Below are 26,504 nucleotides of genomic sequence, written 5' to 3'. Positions count from 1 at the left end.
CAAAACCTAAGTGCCTCTTCCTTCAGTGGACTATTGCAATATCCGCCTTCCCATCGAGTCTCTCTGCCACCAAGGCCCTCCTCATCTCTCAGGTATCCTTCCAGTCACAGTAAACTTCACGCCACAGGATTTCCAAAAAGAATCCTCCGCTAGAAGGAGTGAAAATCTTCTAAAAATGATGTCAATGACTAGTGTCCAATACTGAAAAGTCAAGCAGTGATATACGCATGTTAGAAAATGGAGGTAAACTCCAAACGAATCAACTAAAACAGAAAATCATTACCTCTGAAGATGGAGAAAAGATAGAAAAGCCTGACCAGGGAGTGGCGCAGTGGATAGAGCGTCGTCCTGGGATGGTGAGGACCCAGGTTTGAAACCCCAAGGTCAGCGGCTTGAGCTCGGTGGGCTCATCTGGCTTGAGTGTGGGCTCACCAGCTTGAGCAAGGGATCGCTGGCTTGAGCATGGGATCATAGATATGACCTCATGGTCTCCAGTTTGAGCAAGGGGTCACTGGCTGGGCTGGAGCCCCCATTCCTGCCCCCCACCCCAGTCAAGGCACATATGAGAAACAACCAATGAACAACTAAGGTGTCGCAACAAAGAACTGATGCTTCTCATCTCTCTCCCTTCCTATCAGTCTGTCCCTCTCCCGCTCTATCTCTTTTAAAAAAAATGGAGGTAGAAGAGAACAGAACACTGTTGTCTATTCTATTTATTTATTTATTTATTTATTTATTTATTTATTTATTTTTTACAGAGACAGAGAGTGAGTCAGAGACAGAGATAGACAAGGACAGACAGACAGGAACGGAGAGAGATGAGAAGCATCAATCATTAGTTTTTCATTGCACACTGAAACACCTTAGTTGTTCATTGATTACTTTCTCATATGTGCCTTGACCGCGAGCCTTCAGCAGACCCAGTAGCCCCTTGCTGGAGCCAGCGACCTTGGGTTCAAGCTGGTGGGCTTTTGCTCAAACCAGATGAGCCCACGCTCAAGCTGGCGACGACAGGGTCTCGAACCTGGGTCCTCTGCATCCCAGTCTGACGCTCTATCCATTGTGCCACCGCCTGGTCAGGCTGTTGTCTATATATTTCAAAACCTTGTAGAACTGCCTGAATTATGCCTCAAACCAAGTGCTACAGATAGGGGTTGCTGGAAATTCTTACGTCCTACAGCACTGGATCATAAAGCTATTTTGGCTATGAATACTCACTATTTTCAAGACAAGGAAGGAATGACTCCAAAGGCAGTTCAGAGACCATCAGGGTTCCAGGGGGAACTCACCTCAGATTTAACAGTTGAGAGACTCAGAGTGGCAGCCTATAGTATGGAAGATTGGGTGGAGCGATGGGGGGGAGACATACAACCTCCATAGTCCAATAGGTACAGAGGGCAGAGAATAGAGCATCAAACCAAAAAGGATTATTATTGAACCTTAAGATGTCACGAAATTTGACTTGCTAAATTTTGGATTTGGTTGGGACCCGTGACCCTTTTCTGCCCTCTGATTTCTCCCCTTTGGAATGAACATGTCTATCTTCTGCCTGTCCCACCATAGTATTTTGGAAGCACATAACTTATATGGTTTCACAGGTTCACAGCTGGAGAAGAATTGTCTCAGGATGAATTATCTCAAGTCTCACTCATTATCAGATTTAGATGGTATTTAGCAGATACTTCAGATTCTAGACTTCAGAGTTGATGCCATAATGAGTTAAAATTGTCTGAGCTGTTGGGATGGAATTGATACATTTTGAATGCAAGAAGGACATGATTTGGGGGAACCCATGGTCAGAATGTTATGGAATGTTTGTGTTCAACAATGCATATGTTGAAGCCCTAACCCGCAATGGGATATCTGAATGTGAGGCCCTTAGAAGGTGATTTGATTCAGATTAGGTCATGAGGGTGGGTCCCTGGTGATATGATCCGGACCCTTATAGGAACAATAAGAAGAGATCTCCACTGAGGAAAAGCCACATAAACACACTATGAGAGGGCATCTAAGAGCCATGAAGAGGACCCTCACCAAGAGTCAAATCTGCCAGCACCTTGATTTTGGACTTCCTGCCTCCAGAACCAGAAGAAATAAATGTCTGTTGTTTAAGCCACCCAGTCTACGGTATTTTGTTCCAGCAGACCGAAATTAGAGGTGAAGAGACAAATGTGTACAATGTACTCTCAATTGGTTTAGGAAAAAATAACCATGTGTTTGTGCATGTATGCATCTATAAAGAGAACGAGAATTTTCTTCATGGACCATTTGAGTCAGTTGCAGTTATAATGTACCTTAACCTTTTCATACTTTAGTAGATATGTCTTAAAAACAAAGATTCTCTTTCGTAACTATAGAACAATTATCAAAATTATTAAATCGACAGGATACTAATAACTAGCCTGCAGACTTAATTTAAATCTTGCCAACTGTCCTAATGATGGCCTTTACAGCAAAGGAAGTCCTGGATCACGTACTGTATTCTGTTTCCTTAGTTTCAGAAAAGGAAGAGGTAAGTTTTGACTGTACTATCAACTGACTTGGATGAAATGATCCTGAGCAGAAGTTTCAAGAATCCCATAAAAGGACATAAAACTATGCAATGATGCAATAACAGGGAAGTAAACACTGGGAAACAGCATCCATATCTGGTATGAATACAAAACCATATAAGCATCTTTGTTTAAAGCAAATAAATACATTCTTGCTAAATGTGTTAATAAGATGATAGACTGCCCTATCACCACAGAAACTGCCCACCTGGTGGACAATGTGAAACATTATAAAAAAACAATTTATGTCCGGCCCTGGCCAGGTGGCTTAATTAGTTAGAGCTTCGTCTTGATATGCCAAGGTTGCAGATTTGATCCGGAGTCAGGGAAGAGACAAGAATTAACCAGGGAATGCATGAATAAGTGGAACAACAAATCAGTGAATTTCTCCTCCTCCTTCTCTCTCCCCCTCTTGGAAAAAAAAATCAATCAATAATAATTTTAAGAATTTCCAATACAAACTACCCATTATTCTTCAACAATCAAAGGCCTGTTACTATGCCTTTTCCATTAAATAAACCCCATTCATCTCCAGTGGTACAGTCTGTTGTTCCTTAACAGAAGTTCTGCTGAAATGGCCTTTTTTTTTCTTTCTTTCTTTTTTTTTTTTTTTTTTTTTGGAATTTTACTGCAATGTACTAGCCTATTCCTACTGCATACCATACATACTAGAGAAAGTAGTTGGGAGCTTTGTGCCTGTCTCACAAGCTATTCCATGCTCTGAACATATATTTTCAGAAGAGACCTCTTTTTGGGGCAGGCAAATTTTGAAAAGTAGGGAGCACACGTTTGCCTTGCAAACGGGATAAATTCCCTAATTTTTGGCAATAAGTATCTCATATGAAATGAACTGAAAAGTACTTTCAAAGCTATCTGTAAACAAATTTATATTTTTGCATTACTATTTTCCTCTTGAAAACCCAAAAATGGAGACCTGGAAGTCAATGTGCACTGGAAGATGGCAGTTCAGTGGCATTCTGTGCACTCTGCGCACTGCTGCTCTGCCTGGGTGTGACCACACTCACTTGCCACCCACATCTCCTCTGCAGCACTTTCCTATCCCCAGATAAGCATCATGGTATAACAGACCATGTAAGAGTCAGGAGATCTAAGTGCCAGGGCAGCTCTGCCACAAATTCTGCATCTCCATCAGAGCGCTCTTCTGCTTCTAACATGCTCTGGGCCTATAACACATCTACTCAGCCTCTCCACACATCCACTCAGGTCTGTAAGGGACACCAACTGGCGAGACAATCGGTTGACACCAATTTTCCTTCTCTGAGAATATGGCCTGACACATGGGGGTGAGGGCTGGTGGCCACATCTGTGCAATCTCACATACGTAGAAGTAGAGATTCTTCCTATTTATTTTTTAACATTTCCAAAACTGCAAAAGTAATTTTCAGACATCCAAGTCTCTCCTAGAAACCCAAAGCTCCAGTCTACCATAAAGATTAAAAAAATCATCATAATAATGTCATTCTTTTCACTGATTCAATAAATATTTCATTCCTATCTATGTCATGAACTATGCTCTGTATTTAATATAAATAAAAGATAAATATCGTCTTAACAAGTCTGCAGGGTTTTTTGAGAAAAAGGGTGCAAGGATCAACATTTTTATTTATTGAGGTATAATTGACATATGACACTATATTAGTTTCAAGTATACAAGGCATGATTTGATAGTTTTATACATTGCAAAATGATTACCACAGAAGTCTAGATAGCATCTCTCAACATTCAAAGTCATAAAACTTTTTTCTTCTGATGAGAACTTCCCAGATCCATTTTTCTAGCTCCTTTCAAACATGCAAACATGTGGGCTCTGTCTGGAGTATGCCCACGCCTTCCTTCCCTCTCAGGCATGCATCTTTACCTTTCTCTCCTACACTCTAAGGGTTCCCATGAGACTGGCAACCAGGGGAGTAAGAGGCGGTGGCAGCAGCTCCTCTAGCTAACCTCCTGACCTGTCCCCAAGGCCCTCTTCTTTCTGGGTTTTCAGTGAGCCAAAGCAGCCCCACCTTGCCTCCTTCTTTCCGACATTTCTTTTCTTCCTTCTTTTGTGACAGAAACAAAGAGAGAGGGACAGAGAGAGGGGCAGATAGAGACAGACCCAAAGGGAGAAGATGAGAAGCATCAATTCTTCGTTGCGGCACCTTAGTTGTTCAGTGATTGCTTTCCCATATGTGCCTTGACCAGGGGCTCCAGCAGAGCAAGGTACCCCTTACTTGAGCCAGTGACCTTGGGTTTCAAGCCAGCGACCTCAGGGTTTTGAATTTGGGTCCTCTCCGATGCTTTATCCACTGTGCCACCGCCTGGTCAGGCCCACATTTCTAGAGAGCAAAGCAGCTCCTCCTAGGCTCTCCTGTTGCTCCTTCTACCCTAAGCCCTTCCTTTGTATCACTGTTTCCTGCTTTAATAAACGTACCCTCAAAACAAAAAAAGAGCAAACATGCTTTTTGAGATGAGAATAATGAAACTATTTAACTATTTTAAAGACTACTGTCTAAAGGGATTTATATTTAAATAAAAATGTATGCCTGACCAGGCGGTGGCGCAGTGGGTAGAGCGTCGGACGGGGATGCCGAGGACCCATGTTCGAGACCCCGAGATTGCCAGCTTGAGCGCGGGCTCATCTGGTTTGAGCAAAAAGCTCACCAGCTTGGACCCAAGGTCGCTGGCTTGAGCAAGGGGTTACTCGGTCTGCTGAAGACCTGGGGTCAAGGCACATATGAGAAAGCAATCAATGCACAACTAAGGTGTCACAACGAAAAACTGATGATTGATGCTTCTCATCTCTCTCTGTTCATCCCCCCCCCCCTCTGTCCCTGTTTAAAAAAAAATGTATACAACTTGGGAAGCCTTTCTTTTGCAATAGATTCTCAAACTGTCTCACACTTCTTCACATGACTGAATGACAAAGTCAAGAAAAGGAGATTAAGCAACTTGTCCAGTCACAAGAAAGTTTAATTCAAAGTTGGGACTAAAATCCAAGTCTTTACATTTTCCAATTTATTGCCATTTCTTAGTCATATTCCTGTGATTTTTCTATGAATCAAATTTTCCTTTAATTATTTCAGAGACATTACAACTTAATATGATTGTTTTAAAATCATCAATGGCTTAATGTTAGAATTTCGCTTTAAACTTACTCTTTGTGCTTATTTTTGCTATTCATATTAGCTATACTTGGATGGAGACAAATGGTGTTATATGAGTTTCCTCTGCTAAAAAATGTCTATATTTAGGAAACCAGAACTAATTTAGATGTGCTGGAAATAACATGCCTCCTTTGCCTATACACAAGCCAAGCCTACATAGGAGGCGGAAAGATACTACCCTTCAGCTGATACAGCAGAAGTCTCCAAGAAGTAGTTCTATTACAGTCTAATCAGTGATCACAGTCCAGGCTTCTCAAATCAAGGTGAGAAAAGGAGGTGTGGCAGAAGTCCCTCCCTGCTAATAGGTTTCTTATCCTTTGAAGCACCAACCAGGTCTCACAGATCAACCCCCTGGTAAGACAATGGGAGAGGTGCTGCAGAAGTCACCAAATTGCTGTTTCTTAGAAGAGCCGCTGGAGAGGCGATTAAACATAGTGCAGTGTGTCTGTGCCGTTTCCAGACCATTCGGAATGCCACTGGCCACTTCCTACCCTTCCTCACCAGCTGTCATCCTTACTAGTAAGAACATTCAGTAAGCCCCTATTGTTTCTAACCACCTGTAATCCATTACACTAAAAATTATGCTGTGGTGTCTTTACTAGTACATGTACCACAACCCATTTCACCTATGTTTTTAACATTTTGGGGAACTGGTTTTTTCATCAACTAGCAAGTATATATGAAATAGGACAGTATAATTAATTCAACAAAACAGAGATAAAAACATACTCAACATCTAGATTTATTAAGATACACAATTAGCTTATATGCTTTAGATTTTTTCCAGTAAATAAAACAGTGAAGTTACCATTCATTTTTTCATTCATTCATCTCCATTAATACTCACTGAGCCCCTATTATGAGCTAGGCATGAGCTGAGTACTATAACACAAATACTCCAGTGAGAGAGGCAGACAATAAGTAAGTAGAAAGATACACAATTTAATGCCAGGCAATTATAAGTGCTACAATTAGGGGAAAAGTCATAAGAAGAGGAGATCGTTTTATACAGGGACAAGCTGTCTGACAGATGTGAGGGGTAAGCAGAGACCTACATGGAGTGGGGGAGAGACCTAAAGAAAAATGGTCTTTTCCAAGCCAAGGTAACTGTACTGGCAAAAGCCCTGAGGCAAGCATGCTTGCTGAGTTCGGGGAAGAGCAGAAAGTCCAGCTTGACTGGAGTGCAGTGACCTGGAAGGATATGAAGTCAGGAAGGTATGGGAGAGCCACATGACATAGGCAGTCTCATAAACCAGTGGTCCCCAACCTTTCTTGGGTCACCAACCGGTTTAATGTCAGAAAATATTTTCGCGGACTGGCCTTTAGGGTGGGATGGATAAATGTATCACGTGACCGAGACAAGCGTCAAGAGTCTTAGACGGATGTAACAGAGGGAATCTGGTCATTTTTTAAAAATAAAACATCGTTCAGATTTAAATATCAATAAAACAGAAATAATGTAAGTTATTTATTCTTTCTCTGCGGACCAGTACCAAATGGCCCATGGTACCGGTACCGGCAAGCCCAGGGTTTCAAACAGGCGACCTCAGCGATCCAGGTTGATGCTCTATTTACTGTGCTACCACAGGTCAGGCATGATCTGATTTATGTTTAAGAAGTTCCCAAATCCTTTAAAGAAAGCTGCCCTGGCTGGGTTGCTCAGTGGACAGAACATCGTCCCAGTGCACCAAGGTTGTAGGTTTGATCCCGGGTCAGGGCACATATGAGGTACCAACAATGAGTGCACAACTAAATGGAATTAAGTGGAATGAGGTAATGCTTCTCCCTCTTTCTCTTCCCCCTTCTTCTTCCCCCTACTTTTCCTTCTCTCTCAAATCAATGGAAAATTTTTTAAAAAAACAAAAAAGAACAACAACAAAAAAACCAGAAAAGAACAACTTTGCCCTGGGAAGTGCTATTTCTCTTCTTACTTATAAGTGTAAGTTACCCTCTGTTTGGGGTATTATCATTCCCATGAATTTTAAAAATATCTTTACTATATAAATACACAGCATGAACAGTATAGTATTGTCCTAAATGTTTTCAATCCTTTAAAAACATATCATTCTTTTCTCTTTTTTAGAGAGAGAGAGAGAGAAGAAATCTTGGGCTCAAGCCAGCAACCTTGGGCTTCAAGCTAGCGACCTTTGGGCTCAAGCCAGTGACCCTGTGCTAAAGCTGGATGAGCCCACACTCAAGACAGCGACCTCAGGGTTTCAAACCTGGGTCCTCTGCGTCCCAGTCCGAAGCTCTATCCACTGTGCCACGATCTGGTCAGGCCCTTTTGTTTTAAAATAATTTTTTGCTCTGACTGTAGAAATAATATATGTGTACTGTATGGCCCTAAGGAGTTGGGATAACCCCTGTGTTGGGATTCAGTTCTGAATGTGATTTGGTGTAAATCAGTCTGCTTTCTGATCATTTCTAAATACAGTAAAGAAAGTTTGCAATCCAGTAGAAAAGTGGGCAAAAGATAGGAACTGGCAATTCACAGGAAAAGAAACTTGATTGGAAAAGATATAAATATGTATATGGATATGTTTATTCTCTCTAGCTCTTAAGTTATTGCAAGTTAAAACAATGACATACTGTTTTCATCTTTTCCAATTTGAAAGTTATTAAAATATGACAGTATTAAATGTTGGCAGTGTTTTAGCAATGGGAACTTTTATGTGGGCGTTCAGTATAAATTGGTACAATTGGTCTGGAGAACTATTTGGCAGTTTCTAGAGAAGCCAAAGTACTGTATGCATATTTATAATGATTGTCCTGCTAGGTCTCTATCTAGTATGTGTGCTGGCAGAGGGTTTCAAACCTTCTTATTTCAACCCACATAAAGAAATAACATTTTTATATTACAACCTAGTGCATACATAATGTGTATATATTTTATGTTCTTTACATATTTTATATCTACGTACACACTTTTTTTTAGTGAGAGATAGAGACAGACAGGGACAGAGGAAAGGAGAGATGGGAAGCATCAACTCATATTTGCAGCACTTTAGTTGTTCATTGACTGCTTTCTCATATGTGCTTTGACCAGGGGGCTTCAGCCAAGCCAGTGAGCCCACACTCAAGCTCATGAGCCTACTCTCAAGCGGTGACCTAAGGGTTTCAAACCTGGGTCCTCAGCATTCCGGGTCAATGCTCTATCCTCTCTCTGCACTACCACCTGCTCAGGCTATCTACACACACATATTAACTGAAACAAAGTTTCATAAATCAGTATTTACCCTTGCAACACAGTCTAATAGTCTGTTCTGTACTACTCAATGAAAATTTTTAACTGAAAGTTTAAAATACAGTGATCACAAACCAGTAAATTGATATCATGGACCACTGATTGTCTGTAACCCACAGATGTAACCCATTAGTTTGCTAGGGCTGCTGTAACAAAGTACCACAGACTGGGGGTTTTAAATAACAGAAATGTATTTTCCCACAGTTGTGGAGACAATCTGAGATAAGGTTTGGGTAAGGTTGGTTTCTTCTGATGCCTCTCTCCTTGACACGTAGATGGTGCTGTTCTCCCTGTAACTTTACGTGGTCTTCCCTCTGTCTCCAAATTTCTTCTTATAAGGATAATCAGTCTTTGAATTAGGGCCTACCCTAATGGCCTCATTTTTAACTTAATTATTTCTTTAAAGATCCTGTCTCCAAATACAGTCACATTTTGAGGTATTGGGATTAGGAATCTAACATACGAATTTTAATGAGTCAACATGAGCACAAGAGAAATATTTAAGAATGTTTACTTTAAAAATACAATTTGAAAAATTGTAAATAACCAAGTTGTCAATTGGTAGGTGAATAGCAAAAAGAAATCAACAAACAACAGTGTCATAGTCATAGAATGAAGTGCTATACAGCAGTGAAAATATGAACCAATCTATATTATGAACATGGGTCAATCTCAGATACATCCTGTTCAAAGTTGCAAAGAGACACATACAGAATGACATATCTTCGCCTGACCAGTGGTGGCACAGTGGATAGAGTGTTGGCCTGGGATGCTGAGGACCCATTTTCAAAACCCCTAGGTTACTGGCTTGAGCACAGGCTCACCAGCTAGCCTGAGTCGGCTTGAGCATGGGATCATCACGTGATCCAGTGATAACTGGCTTGAGCCCAAAGATCACTGACTTGAAGCCCTAGGTTGCTGGTTTGAGCAAGGGGTCACTCGCTCTGCTGTAGCCCCCCGGTCAAGGCACATATGAGAAAGCAATCACTGAACAACTAAGGAGCTGCAACAAAGAACTGATGCTTCTCATCTCTCTCCCTTGCTGTCTGTCTGTCCCTCTCTGACTCTCTCTCTTTGTCTCTGTCAAAAAAATAAATAAAAGGAAAAGCACCCACCTTATCATTTACGATGGGTCTTGAAAGTAGTCTTAAAAACAACAAACATAAGCTAAATTTTCTGAAATTAAATGGGTCAAGAGCAAAAGGTTTACTTGCTTAATCAGTCACACAATACAAATTACATTATAGGAGGCTTCTTAGAAGCTATTCTAAGGAGGCAATTGACTTCTGAGGCCACAAACCATGTATTTAATCAAGGAAGGCACACCCACTCAGAACACAAACATAGCCTCTACCCATCCCTCTCAATCGCCTATTCTGCCAATAGACACTGCTTCTTTCTTTCAAAAATTGACTCTAATTGGATCTCAACCAATTAACAATTTTACTCAGAGCACTACAAAGTTCCTAGGGCACCTACGCCACCCTTAAAAAGCAGGCAAGTCTCCCTCCCTTGAATATACAAGTTCTAAAGTACTATCTTAAGAAAAGAGTGGTTTATATATTAAATACTGGTCTCATTTCCCAATAATTTTTTTATTAGAGAATTCCTGAGTATCCCAAATGACTCTGGAATCTTTCAAATCTAGCTAGTAAGAATCAGAATGTTCTTCCTGTTGGAACAAAAACATTTGAAACAAAAATCCAGTCCTACAAGTTGTAAAGTTACAACATTTTTGCAAAGCCTTGACGTCTTCCTGTGTCTCATCAGCCCTGTGAAACCTGAATAGGTATACTGGACATTCTAGCTACTCCTCCTGTTCCTGTCTCATAACTTCTTTTCAGTTACTGTTTCCGCACAGTGGAAACAAAGGCTAGTAGATATTTAGTAAACCACCCTTCACTTCATTAGTTATTCATCTGCAACCTTCTAAGTACTGTATAAGTACCAGGATCAGCACTTTGTTCTTCCTATTTTCTCCTGGCTTATTATTTAAATGAGAATGTAATTCATACCTCAATTCCTCCTTAAGATACAATCTTATTTATTCCAGTAGTTAGAAGGCTGTCGCCCTTCCAATATCTCATTAAAATTACTACTAAAGAGCCCTGGCCGGTTGGCTCAGCGGTAGAGCGTCGGCCTGGCATGCGGGGGGGACCCAGGTTCGATTCCCGGCCAGGGCACATAGGAGAAGCGCCCATTTGCTTCTCCACCCCCAACCCCTCCTTCCTCTCTGTCTCTCTCTTCCCCTCCCGCAGCCAAGGCTCCATTGGAGCAAAGATGGCCCGGGCGCTGGGGATGGCTCCTTGGCCTCTGCCCCAGGCGCTAGAGTGGCTCTGGTCTCAGCAGAGCGACACCCCGGAGGGGCAGAGCTTTGCCCCTGGTGGGCGTGCCGGGTGGATCCCGGTCGGGCGCATGCGGGAGTCTGTCTGACTGTCTCTCCCCATTTCCAGCTTCAGAAAAATACAAAAAAAAAAAAATTACTACTAAAGAAAGTTAGGTTCAAAATTGTCTCAAAGGCAGCTTTTTCCCTCTTCTATACTTATTAACTAAGAAAGGTAAAATGTGTATCCACATCTCACAAGTTTTAAAAGAAATTAAAGATCTAAAAAAAAAAAAAATCTGTTAACTAGGAGCTCTAAAAAAACCCAGCCTGGGGCCTGACCTGTGGTGGCGCAGTGGATAGAGCGTTGACCTCGAATGCTGAGGTCGCCGGTTCGTAACCTGCACTTGTCTGGTCATGGCACATATGGGAGTTGATGCTTCCTGCTCCTCCCTCCTTCTCTCTCTCTCTCCTCTCTAAAATGAATCAATAAAAAAAACAAAACAAAACAAAAAAAACCCAAAAAAACCCAGCCTGACCGGTGGTGGCACAGTGGATGCAGCATTGACCTAGGATGCTAAGGTCCCAGGTCTGAAACCCTGAGGTCGCTGGCTTGAGCGAGGGGTTGCCATTTTGAGGGTGGGTTAATAAGAATAATCCCATGGTCACTGACTGGAGTCCAAAGGCTGCTAGCTTGAGCCCAGGGTCACTGGCTGAGCTGGAACCCCTCCACCCACCAAGACATGTATGAGAAACCATCAGTGAACAACTAGAGAGATGCAACTGCGCATTGATGCTTCTCATCTCTCTCCCTTCCTGTCTCTCTCCCTTGAAAAAAAATCTCTTGGAAATTAAGATCACTGAATTCTGCAACATCCTGATGACGCAATTTCCTGCAAATCCTCTAGAGGTCTTTAAAAAATAGGATAGAATCATCTATCAAAATTAGTTTTAATAAAAGTCCTACAAAAATATAAAGGGACTGAATTACATAACACCCTAAAAGGTTCCTTCAGGCTCTAGTTCTGTCAAAGCTTCCAATTCTCTTTCAAAGTTTCCCTAATGTTAACTGCCACCCTTTACCTCCAATAAAGGCTGACCCCTCCTCTCATTCCTCTGAATGGCAGAGAGGAAAAATTACTGCTTCACTGCTACTCTTCCTTGTGAAAACTCTGTGTCTACTATCATCATTAAGAAACAGTCATGTCTACACCCATGAGGATGGCTACTGTAAAGGATAGAACAGCTCAATTGGTTAGAGCTTTGTACCGATACACCAAGGTTGTAGGTTCAATCAATGATCAAGGCACATACAAGAATGAACGAATGAATGAACGAATAAGGGAAACAACAAATGGATGTTTCTCTCTCTCTCTCCATTCCTCTCTTTCTAAACATTAGTGCCTGACCTGTGGTGGCGAAGTGAATAAAGCATCGACCTGGAATGCTGAGGCTGCTGTTCGAAACCTGGGCTTGCCTGGTCAAGGCACATAAGGGAAGCAACTACAAGTTGATGCTTCCCGTTAATCTCCACCCCCTCCTCTTTCTAAAATAAGAATAATAGCCTGACCTGTGGTGGCGCAGTGGATAAAGCGTCAACCTGGAAATGCTGAGGTCGCCGGTTTGAAACCCTGGGCTTGCTTGGTCAAGGCACATATGGGAGTTGATGCTTCCTGCTCCTCCTCCCCTTCTCTCTCTCTCTCTCTCTCCTCTCTCTCTCTCCCTCTCTCTCTCCTTTCTAAAATGAATAAAGTAAAAATAAAAATAAAATTTTAAAAATAATAATAAAAATCTAAACATTAGGAAATAAAAATATTTTGGAAAAAAACCCAAAAAACCTAACAACCAACACTCCTGTGATGTTTCTCCTCTATTCATACTATTACCAAACTCACAAGATTTCAGACACCAGATTGGAGGGGGGAGGGAGAGCATTTTCACTTAAAAATGAAAACAAGTCTTTGAATGTTTCCACACCAGCAAGTAATACTTTGACAACAGCTCAGTGTCCTACAAGTAACTCAATTCTAATGCTATTTACCTGGAGGTATCGTCACACCCCACAGGTTAAGGGCTCATTCCACAAGACTATCTATATCCCTTAGCCCCCAACTTCAGAAGCCAAATGCAAGTCTAGGTTGTCACCCGTTCTTGTCTCTTGTCACCATCAGCTAGAAACCAGATTCCCACGACACCCTCTTCCAGTTTGATTAATTTGCTAGAGCAGCTCACAGAATTCAGGAAAACTATTTACTTACTGTTTCCCAGTTTATTATAAAAAGATATGATAAAAAAAATACAGGTCTGAATAGCTACGTAGGGCAAGGCCACTCTCCCAGCAACCCAAAAGCTCCCCAAACCTTGTACTTTTGGGATTTTTATGGGAGAGGCTTCATCATGTAGGCATGATCAATCATTAACTCCATTTCCAGCCCTTTTCCTCTCTCTGGAAAATGGGAGGTAGGGCTGAGAATTCCAACCTTCTAATCATGGCTTGGTCTTTCTGGTGAGCAGCCCCCATCTAATAGCCAACCAAGAGTCACCTAATAGGACAAAAGATACTACAATCATCCAGAACACTTCAAGAGATTTAAGTACTATTTGGTTGGGAATCAGGGTCAGAGACCAAATATCAGAACAAAACACTGAGGTCACTGGTTCAAAACCCTGGGCTTGCCTGGGCGAGGCACATATGGGAGTTGATGCTTCCTGCTCCTCCCCCCTTCCCTCTCTCTCTCTTTTTTCTCTCTAAAAAAAAAAAAAAGAACAAAACACGCTCTTAATACGTATTCTTATCACTTAGAAAATGCCACAGATTCAAGGAGTTCTGTGCCAGGAATCTCAGATCTTTATACTACATATTTCCTATTATCTCACAGCTACCACCTGAATGAATAAACAAATAAATAAATAACAAGTGATCCCATTGTAAGTTAAGTAAAGTAGCATCTGTACTGACATTCATTCCTTCAGACTCAGAAACATAGACTCTAGAGTGTAAAGAGATCTTAGAAGTTCCTAACTTCTCTCCTCCTGTTCATGAAAAACAAATGTTGAAATATGTAAGGAAATGGAACTTGCATCTTGCATTTAAAAACCATGTTATAGCCTGACAGGGTGCTGGCGCAGTGGATAGAGCGTCAGACTGGGATGCGGAGGACCCAGGTTCGAGACCTCGAGGTCGCCAGCTTGAGCGCGGGCTCATCTGGTTTGAGCAAAAGCTCACCAGCTTGGACCCAAGGTCACTGGCTCCAGCAAGGGGTTACTTGGTCTGCTGAAGGACTGCGGTCATGGCACATATGAGAAAGCAATCAATGAACAACTAAGGTGTCGCAACAAAAAACTAATGATTGATGCCTCACATCTCTCTCCATTCCTGTCTGTCCCTATCTAACCCTCTCTCTGACTCTGGAAAATAATAAAATAAATAAAAAAAAATAAAAAATAAAATAAAAATAAGACTTAAAAAAAAAAGAACCGTGTTATACTCTACATTTGTATTTTAGTAAAAGCAGGACACACAATTGGGTACATCTTATGTGTATTTTCATGCAAACATATTCCCCAGAAACTGCAAAGAAATACAAACTGTGAAGAAATAGATTGGTATTGGAGCATTAGCATCACTTTAATTAAAATAAAAACCTTGAAAAAATATTTTTTAAGATCATCTTGCTCTAATGAAGTTATCAAAATTCTTTTGCTTAAAAGGAGAAAAAAACAAACAAACTTATAGGCAATATTCCTTTTATTAGGGTACAAAGCTACACACCTAAAAAGTCTTTGTTTTAAAAAGACCTGTGAAAGAGTTTCCAGAAGCAACCCTAAATGTTCTTTAGGACACTCCACTAGACCATTCTTCCAAATGCCACCATAATGCCTTGAGTGGAATTTACCCCTAAAATATATTAGGAAAAGTCAGCCAGATGCTTGAGTCATACAGATTTTTAAGTTTCACTTTAGATACTTGATATTTTTTCATCATATTAGTCATTAATCTCTTAAGAAATGTTTACTCATGCTAAATTGTTAGGGATTATGGAAGGGAAGGGGTTTGATTTACTACTAAATCAAAACATAACTCCTGTCACATGGAAGGGAGGGATTGATTTACTACTAAATCAAAACATAACTCCTGTCACATGAAAAGAGGGCTTAAGCACAAAGCACCTCAAAAGTGTGAACACCTTTCCCATGATGTCCTTTCCCTTTTAAATAACCCACTCATTCACCAGCACCATATTTTCTGATTCCTCCCCAATAGGTTTCCCTGTTACATTCTGTACCACAACTTTGTCTTATTAGCCATTTACACGGCTTGGGAAACAATTCCTTTCACTGCTTATAATGGACCCATTCTTATCGTTTCCTCTTTCACACAATTATTTCTTTAAAAACAAAAATAAATCATCAGAGTTTGTATATTATATGGCCTTAGGTCTTTCAACTTCAGGGGAGTTGAAGTCTCTTGTATGTATTTCCCCCCAACTCTTAGTCTCTCTCAACCTGATATGGAGAAATGCTTTATTTTGTTTCACAACAAACAACAGGCCTATCCATAATATTGACTAATTGGGGGAGGAGCTTGCCAGATATTTATGTTAAAACCGAATTAAATCACAACAGTTGCAAGCTTAACACTGGGAACAAGATACTTTGGAAAAAAGTTTTCCTTACTATCAGAACAAGATTTATAAGAGTCGATTGCAAATATCACAATACATAGTCTCCTTCCAGCAACACTGACGTTGCATCCTTTTAAACAGTTTGTCTTTAAATTTTTCTGCAGATTATGTCAGTCCAGGGAATTGAAAGTTTAACAATTACTTTCTTGAGAACTTTTCAAAATGTTTCAGAACTGCCTGGATTTGGTTGGTGATTCAGACTTGGTTAATTAGTATAGAGTCATCACAAGTCACCACTAAGTTAAACAACCCTTTGTGTGTTAGAACTGTTGCTCAAAGGGTCAAAGGGACCATCTAACTCAACCTGGAGCCCGGGATGGGGTCTCGCCTCGGGCTAAGAGCATAATGCTTTTGAGACAACAAACTGGCTTCACTTACAGATCTGTGGTCCAACGTCCCGCCTGCAGAAGGGGTCGGGTATGTGGTAGGAAGTGACTATAAGTTCGCTTCCGCCTGGTACCACCTTCTAACTTTCTTTGCCACCTGAGGACCCCAGGATGGTTTTCCTTGGAGGGCTCCAGGACTCGAAGAGAAAGCAACCATCTCGAGGGCTTGAGGAAGGAGCCTCGGGAGAATCAACAGCCCCCGAAAGGTTCCTCCGGGGTCCGAGGAGTCACCCCCTGCCTCCACTGGAGGGCGGCGGCCCGCATTTCTGAACAGATCGGACAGAGGAAAGCACCGGGCTTTGAGCACACCCCAAACCTCCGAGGACAGCCGAGGAAGCCCTCAGGCGAGGAGAGACAGGGGAACCCTTGTGCCACCCCGGTGCCGCCCCTGGGACTCCAGCTCGGGGCAGGCCGGGTCAGCACCAGGACACCGCCGCCAGTACACCTGAGCCGCGCCAGACTACCGCCCTGTGAACGGTCATCGTGGCCTCACCCCGCCCGGCCGCAACCTCCGCCGGCCCCCGAAGGGCACCAGCTCGCGGGGTCCCGGCCCACAGCCCCGGCCCGGCCGCCCGGTCCCACCTTACCTGGCCGGCTGCGGCAGAGGCAGCGGCAGCGGCAGCGGCGCTGCTCTTCACGTACCCGTTCCGCACTTCCCCGTTCGCCACGCAGCCGTTCGCCCGCACCGCGCGACGGCAGCAGCACCCTCCGGGCTCCGGCCGCATGGTCCAGGCAGCACCAGGCGCAAGACGGACTCTGTAGGCGGTGGCCCAGGCGGCGGCGATTCCAGTCCCGCTCCGCACCCACCCACCTCCCCGAAACCGGAAATGGCTGCACGCTGCCGCCAATTCCCGGCTGTCACATGGGGGCGGGGCCCACTCCCGCGGAGGACCGGCCGCCCACGGGAAGACCAGGCGGAGACCAGCAGAAGGGTCGTGAGCCTAAGGACCGCTGACCAATCTGGAAAAGGAGGAGGCGGACCGCATACTGCTGGCTGACCAATCATGGGCGAGAATAAAGTGTGGAGGGGGCTTCTGGAGGGACTTGTGGACCTGGCACCTGATTGGAGGCCCAACCCTGGTCGTTGGTAAGGCTTGGCTGTTTAATGGTCCACACTGAGGAGGAGGAGGGGCTCAGGAAAAGGCAGCCAATTAGAATGTGAGGGAAAAAAAAGAGGCTGAGCCCCTCTCTAGAGTAAGTTCCCCGGTTTTCTAGGACAGGTGCTGCCCCCTCTCTCTTGCCTCTGGGTAAATTCTTAGGTTTAATCCCAGGCCACGACTGGGATCATTATTTAATTAACTAATTTCTTTATGGATATTCATAGATTAGCCTTTGTGACATTCTCTCACCATTATTCAGTGTACATTAACACATTTTTTTTCTCCATCTGGCTCATTTTTTTTTCATATGTAAAATTTTATTTTTCAAGTACAGTTTACGTTCAATATTATTTTGTATTAGTTTTGGGTGCAGAGCATAGTGGTTAGGCAATCATATATATACTTTACAATACGTTAACACATTTCTTAAATAATATTTCAAATGTCTCTTTGCCCTTCACACTGCCCCTATCAGTGCTTTCTGTTCAGTTTCCTTTTCAAGAGCACTTCCTTGGAAGTCAGGAACCTGGCCTTCTTCTAATTCTGCCAATAACTGGAAGATACACCTTGAATATTTAACTTTGGGAGCCAAATTCTTTAAAGTGGAGTTAACATTTCCTGCTTCTTAGACTCATCGCAAGAATTATATCATGGTGAATTTATCATACCTGGCCCACACTAGGAGCATAATAAATGCTATATTATTTTCTCACCCCTTTAATTCTATCTTCCTACAGGGGTTAGAAAGAAAGGCAATGGATGTGAGAGATTTTTTTGGTTACCTATAAAGAATTTAGTGTCGCCTGACCAGGTGGTGGCGCAGTGGATAGAGTGTTGGAATGGGATGCAGAGGACCCAGGTTCAAGACCCCAAGGTCGCCAGCTTGAGTGCAGGCTCATCTGGTTTGAGCAGAAGCTCACCAGCTTGGACCCAAGGTCGCTGGCTCGAGCAAAGGGTTACTCGGTCTGCTGAAGGCCCGCAGTCAAGGCATATATGAGAAAGCAATCAATGAACAACTAAGGTGTCGCAACGAAAAACTGATGATCTCTCTCTGTTCCTGTCTGTCCCTATCTATTCCTCTCTCTGACTCTGTCTCTGTAAAAAAAAAAAAAAAAAAAGAATTTAGTGTCACAGTTAAGAGTATGGATTCAAGTTAAGAGTATGGATTCAGGCCCCGGTCAGTTGGCTCAGTGGTAGAGCGTCGGCCTGGCGTGCAGGAGTCCCGGGTTCGATTCCCGGCCAGGGCACACAGGAGAGGCGCCCATCTGCTTCTCCACCCCTCCCCCTCTCCTTCCTCTCTGTCTCTCTCTCTTCTACTGCCGCAGCCAAGGCTCCATTGGAGCAAAGTTGGCCTGTGCGCTGAGGATGGCTCTGTGGCCTCTGCCTTAGGCACTAGAATGGCTCTGGTTGCAACAGAGCAACACCCCAGAGGGGCAGAGCATCGCCCCCTGGTGGGCATGCCAAGTGGATCCCAATTGGGCGCATGCGGGAGTCTGTCTGATTGCCTCCCCATTTCCAACTTCAGAAAAATACAAAAAAAAAAAAAAAAAAGGGAGTATGGATTCAAGTCAGGCCAGATTTGAATCCTGGCTGCACTACTTAGCAGCAGAGTGAGAGTGACCTCTTATGTCTTCATCTGTTCAGAGGATCTAACAGGTGTCCTGAGGCTGGAGAGATTAGGCAACAGGAGTTCTGAAGAGGAAGGCTGGTCTAGACTTTGGAATCATGGCTAAGGGACTTTTTTCTTTTTTCTTTATTTTAGTGGGGGGAGGGAGAGAAGAGGGGAGGAGCAGGAAGTATCAACTCCCATATGTGCCTTGACCAAGCAAGCCCAAGGTTTTGTTTTTTTTTGTGGTTTTTTTAAAATTTCTTTTTATTTATTCATTTTTAGAGAGGAGAGAGAGAAGGAGAGAGAGAGGCAGAGGAGAGAGAGACAGAGAGAGAGATGGGGGGAGGAGCTGGAAGCATCAACTCCCATATGTGCCTTGACCAGGCAAGCCCAGGGTTTCGAACCGGCGACCTCAGCATTTCCAGGTCGACGCTTTATCCACTGCGCCACCACAGGTCAGGCCCAAGCCCAAGGTTTTGAACCGGCAATCTCAGTGGTCCAGGTTGACGCTTTATCCACTGCGCTACTACAGGTCAGATAACTAAGGGATTTTAATTGAGTTTAGGTAGTGAGCTGAATGAATTTGGTGAATACCTGAGAGGAAGATGTTGGATGAGCTTAATCTTGAAGGATTATCAGGATTTCGAAAGGTGGAAATGGGAGGGAAGGGGAGGATGCTCCTGGGAGAGGGAACTTCAGAAGCTCAGGTGTGGAGGCTGTAAAGAGCAAAGCCTTAAATTGGAGACAAGGAGTAAAGGAGCCTGACTAGATTAGAGGAATCCTGTTAGCCAATCCCTCCATCTGGAAGGCAGGATACCAGGCCCTTGTCTGGTTCTGCCACTTACTCATCACATGGGGTCTTGGACAAGTCATGCAACATCATCCTTGGTTTCTTCATCCATCTTACGAAGTTAATGCTACTACTTCACAAGGCTATTGTGAGCATCAATAATATACCATGCACATGATCTGATGACCTTGCACACCATTGCTAAATCACAAAAGGGATGCTTCAGAACACAATAGGAAACACCCCAGGCTCCATGTGAGCAGAAAAACAACTCCTTCCAGATGCATAAGCAGCCCGATCATCATTTTACTGAGTTCATATGCAAAGTTCTGTGCTGCTGTGCTAGGCACCAGGGTTACAACTCTTCTCTTCCTCCAAGATTGCTCAAACCACTTCAACTGTGAAATCTTTCTTGAACTCCAACCTCCCCTCAAAATTAGTCACTTTCTTCTCTGTGAACTTAATACACACCCATGTTAACATGTGTCACATTGCTTTGCGATTGTTTTTTAAAAGAGACCTTACAGCCTGAACTCTGGTGGCGCAGTGGATAAAGCGTCAACCTGGAAATGCTGAGGTCGCCGGTTCAAAACCCTGGGCTTGCCTGGTCAAGGCACATATGGGAGTTGATGCTTCCTGCTCCTCCCCCCTTCTCTCTCTCTCTCTCTCTCTCTCTCTCTCTCTCTCCTCTCTCTATAATGAATAAATAAAAATAATATCTTTAAAAGAGACCTTGCACAGTGGTGAGATGCCAGAGCTCTAGTTAGACAAGATTGGAGGTCCAGCTCCAGCACTTAGAAGCCTTGTGCCTTTGGCAAAGCTGTCTAACCTCTCTGTGACTGAGTTTCTTTATCTGTAAAGTGGAACATACCTAATAGAGTTATGAGAATTAAACGAGAAAAGCATTTAGCACCAGGTTCTATCATATAATATTCAAAACGTGCTGGTGATTATTAGTTGAATAAGTGAATTATTTGTTAAATGAATGAATGATTGCATACAGTTTTACCACAACTAGACAGAGAGCAGGCTCCTTGAGTTCAGGGAATTGTCAAATTCATTTCTGGGTTTGCAGCACCTAGCACAATGCCTGGAACATAGTAATTGCCCAAGAAATAATGAATTAATAAATGGGTGAATGAATGAAAACTTGGCCCTGCCTCCAAGGAGCCTTCTATCATATGGAGATTAAGATTCTTTTGATCGCAGATAACATAAATCAATAATAGAAAACTTAATCAAGAAAGGCAAGCTTATCAGAACTCTACTCAAAATAGTTAAGTGTTGTAACTTAGCAAAAAATCTCAGTCTGACCAGGCAGTTGCGCAGTGGATAGAGCATCGGATTGGGATGTGGAAGGACCCAGGTTCAAGACCCCAAGGTCGCCAGCTTGAGCGCGGGCTCATCTGGTTTGAGCAAAGCTCACCAGCTTGGACCCAAGGTTGCTGGCTTGAGCAAGGGGTCACTTGGTCTGCTGAAGGCTCGCAGTCAAGGCACATATGAGAAAGCAATCAATGAATAACTAAGGTGTCGCAACGAAAAACTGATGATTGATGTTTCTCATCTCTCTCCATTCCTGTCTGTCTGTCCCTATCAATCCCTCTCTCTGACACTCTCTCTGTCTCTGTAAAAAAAAATCTCAAACCTCAGCAACAAAATAGACCTTCCTCCTAGCATCAACTTACTTCTGAGGCTCTCAGTAACCTACAATTTTCACAGTTTTCCAAGGTCAAAATTATAAACTTCCTGAAAAGGGCAATCTGGCCCAATTTAGGGAAAGATGGCTAATGCTTGACTAATCAATCAATGATAGTCAAAGCACAAGGTCAGGTTGCTGGAGGTAAGGAATCAGTTACAGAGAAGGAGGACTCACTGCAGAGAAGGAACAACCCTATCATTGTCCCTTACAAAGAATGGGAGTGGAAAGGACACATAACCACCACTTGGAATGGATATTAAAGAAGGAGATTTCCAGTATAGCATTTTTAAAAAGGACGTGCAGGATTGCAGCCTAGGAAGAGAAATGCAGTGAGAAAACCATCCATTTAGCTGGAGAAGCAGCCCACCTGCATGATCAAATTGGGGTCTTGTTTGCATGCAGTGCAGATTAACACTGGCTGATTTACACAAATGGGAATTCATTGGAAGGTGATTAGCCACTCAGATACCTGGCTGGAAGCTGCAGGATCAGGATTAGAAACAGTCAGGAGCCAGAGAAGTTCTAGCAGGCGAGGCAGCAAGGACCTGAGCAAGAGTCTGTGGCAGAAACTGTCTGGTGAGCTCACCATCAAAATGATCTCCAACCAGCCCTTTCGTCCTTGAGCCACTTGTCCGAGGTTCTGAGTCCTGGAGAGATAATCAGATTGACTGAATTTAGTCACATTGATCCAAATGGGGGGACAGAGGGAAAGGGGAAGCAAATAAAAGAAGGATGTAGTTTCTTCACCTTTCATGTGGGAGGTGCTTACCAGGATTCACACTCCCAAATAGAGGACACAAATGAGAGGACTTTCCCAAAAGGAAATTGAGGACCTCATAGATAAAGGGACTGGATGTTGGACAGGCAAAATGACCAAGGTCCATCATATCTGTTAAGGTAGCAGACTTTGAGGCAATCCGCTTCTACACAAAACCCAGGACTGGGCAATTCGGAGCTATTATCTGATCCTGATCCTGAGAGCATCATTTACCTTTCAGGCTTCATTCATTCTGGGCATCATGTTAGGTACTACAATATAATGATAAACAAGCACAACAACAACCACCACCACAACAAAACGTGGTCTCTACTCCCACGGAGCTACCATGTTGATTTACAAGAAATGGATCTGCTTTTCCCCTATTCATTACTCTTAATACAATGAATTAAAGAGTCTACTTCTTTCCTGGGGTTTCTGGCCCTACTTTTTCTGGAATATCTTAGGATACATTTTTGATCACTCTCAGTGGCAATATTTGCATCTACAAAACTGAATCAGGGCCCTGACCCGGTAGGTCAGGTGGTTAAGAGCATCATCCTGAAAATACACCAAGGTTGTGGGTTAGATCCCCAGTCAGGGCACATATAGAAATCAACCAATGAATACATAAATAGGTGGAACAACAAATTGATGTATTTCTCTCCCTCCCTTCTTTTCTCTTTCTCAAATCAATAACAAAAACAAACAAATAAACAAACAAACAAACAAACCACTCTTTCTGTTCAACACCCTTCTTTAAAAAAAAAGAAACAAAAAAATACTGAGTCGACCTTGGGAGCAGAGTTAGAATGGCAATATCATTGTGAGGCCCGAGTTGTTTAAAGGAATAATTGTTTGCAAATACAAAGCTTTAAGAGGCATGATGGTTTCTGATTGGCTCAAGGTGCCTGTTGAGCATCCGCTAGTGATTTTAATCTGTGCGTTGGAGCTTGGAGATAAAACAGATGCGCTCTCCAAGAATAGGTAGCTAGAGCCTGTCTCTCGATGGTAGGTGTCTTCCCTTGTGTTTCCTCTGCCCTAGAAGCATCTTGGAGCCTCCTACTCAATCGCCATGCCCCACGCTGCCACCCTGGACTTCCTGCGGGTACTCACACAACAGTACTGTTGCAATCATCTGAGCCTCTGCTTCAGGAAGTGGGATTTTACTTCTGGCTTCAGGAAGGAGGAGAAGAGGCGGTGCTGCAGATAATTATGATGGTGATAGTATTAGTCAAGAAGACTCTTGCGGTTGCAAGTTTTGAAACTGAATTCAAGTTGAATTAAACATAGAGTTTTATTGGCTTACATAACCAAAAAGACTAGGTAGGGATAGATCTGACTGGATCTAGGTGCTCAAAGTATGTCATTAAAAATCTGTCACTGGCCCTGGCCGGTTGGCTCAGTGGTAGAGCGTCGGCCTGGCATGCAGGAGTCCCGGGTATGATTCCCGGCCAGGGAACACAGGGGAAGTGCCCATCTGCTTCTCCACCCCTCCCCCTCTCCTTCCTCTCTGTCTCTCTCTTCCCCTCCTGCAGCCAAGGCTCCATTGGAGCAAAGTTGGCCCGGGCGCTGGGGATGGCTCTGTGGCCTCTGCCTCAAGCACTAGAATGGCTCTGGTTGCAACAGAGCAATGTCCCTGATGGGCAAAGCATCGCCCCCTGGTGGGCGTGCCGGGTGGATCCTGGTCGGGCACATGCAGGAGTCTGACTGCCTCCCCATTTCCAACTTCAGAAAAATACAAAAAAAAAAATATATATATATATATATGTCACCATCCTTGGTTTGGTCTTCCAATAAATTGTGTTCATTCCCAGATAAGAGGTCACCATGCGATGGTAAAGATGGCTCACAGCTGGCAAGCTTGTAGTCAACCAGCTTTAAAACCTCAGCTGAGGGAGAGTGCCTTAGGCAGATGTTGAACTGATTGGCCAGGCCTGGATCTTGTGCCTCCCCACTCCCCTAGTTTTGAGTCACAGGCTCTGAGAATGGGAGATCAATGATTTCCCATATGGAAGAGATGGGTGCTGTTTCCAGAAAAAAAGGGTGCTGAGCAGGAATAAATAACAGATGCCTATTATACTGTACATGTTAAATATTATAATAAGGAATGCCTTGAAGATTCTCAACATTTTAAGATGTTATACTTTAAGACTCTCCTTCCTCGCCCTGGCCCGTTGGCTCAATGGTAGAGCGTCGGCCTGGCATGCAGGAGTCCCGGGTTTGATTCCCAGCCAGGGCACACAGGAGAAGCGCCCATCTGCTTCTCCACCCCTCCCCCTCTCCTTCCTCTCTGTCTCTCTCTTCCCCTCCCGCAGCCAAGGCTCCATTGGAGCAAAATTGGCCCGGCACTGAGGTTGGCTCCATGGCCTCTGCCTCAGGCTCTAGAATGGCTCTTGTTACAACAGAGCAACGCCCCAGATGGGTAGAGCATCGCCCCCTGGTGGGCATGCCAGGTGGATCCTGGTTGGGCGCATGCGGGAGTCTGTCTGACTACCTCCCCGTTTCCAACTTCAGAAAAATAAAAAAATAAATTAATTAATTAAAAAAAAAGACTCTCCTTCCTCAAATCCAACCTCCAAAATTTACCCCAAATTTATGTTGACTTATGCTGACTAAAGTGATTGGTATCATCTTCATTTTCATTAAATCATCATCCCAAAGCAATTAACAAACATCCTATGTGTATGTAGTTGTATAAGAAAAATAAAAATTTCATCTCTACAGACTGAGAATTTACTCTTTAAGAGAGCAATAACAAGCCTGACCAGGCAGTGGCACAGTGGATAGGGCATCAGACTGGGATGCAGAGGACCCAGGTTCGAAACCCTGAGGTCACTGGCTTGAGCATGGGCTCATCCGGCTTGAGCGCGGGCTCACCAGCTTGAGTATGAGGTCGCTGGCTTGAGCGGAGGATCATAGACATGACCCCATGGTCACTGGCTTGAGCCCAAAGGTCACTGGCTTGAAGCCCAAGGTCACTGGCTTGAGCCCAAGGTTTCTGGCTTGAGCCCAAGATCGCTGGCTTGAGCAAGGGGTTAATCGCTCTGCTAGAGCCCCTGGGTGAAGGCACATATGAGAAAGCAATCAATGAACAACTAAGGTGCCTCAACGAAGAACTGATGCTTCTCATTTCTCTCCCTTCCTGTCTGTCTGTCCCCACCTGTCCCTCTCTCTGACTCTCTCTGTCTTGTCAAAAAAAAAAAAAAAAGATTAATAATGATGACAAAGATCTCACAGACACCCACAACAGCTCTGAATGTTATATAACATTTTTATGGTTTAAACTACATGAATTGAATTGTACTATCTATAATGTATATCTCAATAAAAAATAATTTAGCACCTGACCGGGCGGTGGCGCAGTGGATGGAGCATTGGACTGGGATGGGGAGGACCCGGGTTCGAGACCCCGAGGTCTCCAGCTGGAGTGCAGGCTCATCTGGTTTGAGGAAAAGCCCACCAGCTTGAACCCAAGGTGGCTGGCTCCAGCAAGTGGTTACTTGGTCTGCTGAAGGCTCGCGGTCAGGGCGCATATGAGAAAGCAATCAATGAACAACTAAGGTGTTGCAACGCGCAATGAAAAACTGATGATCGATGCTTCTCATCTCTCTCCGTTCCTGTCTGTCTGTCCCTGTCTGTCCCTCTCTCTGACTACTCTCTGTCTCTGTAAAAAATAAATTAAAATTAAAAAAAAATAGTTTAGCAAATGACAAATAAAAATGCTCATTGGTTCCTGGGCAATGTGGTATATAAGTTCTATGGAGTGATAGGATTTGCATATTTAAACAGTATAGGTCAGTGATGGGCAATCTTTTGAGCTTGGTGTGTCAAAATTCGCCAAAAAACCGAGCATAACTCAGGTGGTATGTCACTTTGAGAAAAAAACCCATAATTTCGCGATATTTATAGTTTAAATAACAAAAATGTATAACTGTAATATATAAATGTATTTAATAAACCAAAAACTAATTATTTAACTTACCTGCTTAGTGACTTCTTTGTTCATCTGTCAGTCAGTTTCTTTTGTTGGTCTTGATATTACTTAACTTGTGTGGGGTGCCGTGAACTAAGATAAGTGAGGGGGAGGGGGAATTCTTTAACTAACCTGCCTATTAGTGACTTTTTTGTTGCTGAATTTCATTGGCTAAATCTTCAATTGAAGGTTGGTATTTTGTACACTTCAAGCCCAAGC

At 43.3% G+C, this 26,504-nt stretch overlaps 1 protein-coding gene across 1 annotated transcript in view; it reads right to left on the bottom strand.

The window, feature by feature from the left end:
* SPTLC2 (serine palmitoyltransferase long chain base subunit 2) overlaps nt 1–17,233 on the bottom strand; it is a 102,143-nt gene extending 84,910 nt beyond the window's left edge. The window contains exon 1 of the mRNA XM_066344477.1: nt 16,942–17,233. Coding sequence (XP_066200574.1) covers nt 16,942–17,079 — 138 coding nt within the window. The 5' untranslated portion in view covers nt 17,080–17,233. The remainder of the gene's footprint in view (nt 1–16,941) is intronic.
* Nucleotides 17,234–26,504: the final 9,271 nt, after the last annotated feature.

Source organism: Saccopteryx leptura, chromosome 6 (assembly GCF_036850995.1).
Source record: "Saccopteryx leptura isolate mSacLep1 chromosome 6, mSacLep1_pri_phased_curated, whole genome shotgun sequence".
Lineage (NCBI taxonomy): Eukaryota > Metazoa > Chordata > Mammalia > Chiroptera > Emballonuridae > Saccopteryx > Saccopteryx leptura.
The sequence above is the reverse complement of the archived record's forward strand: the minus strand, read 5'-3'. Positions and strand labels throughout refer to the sequence as shown.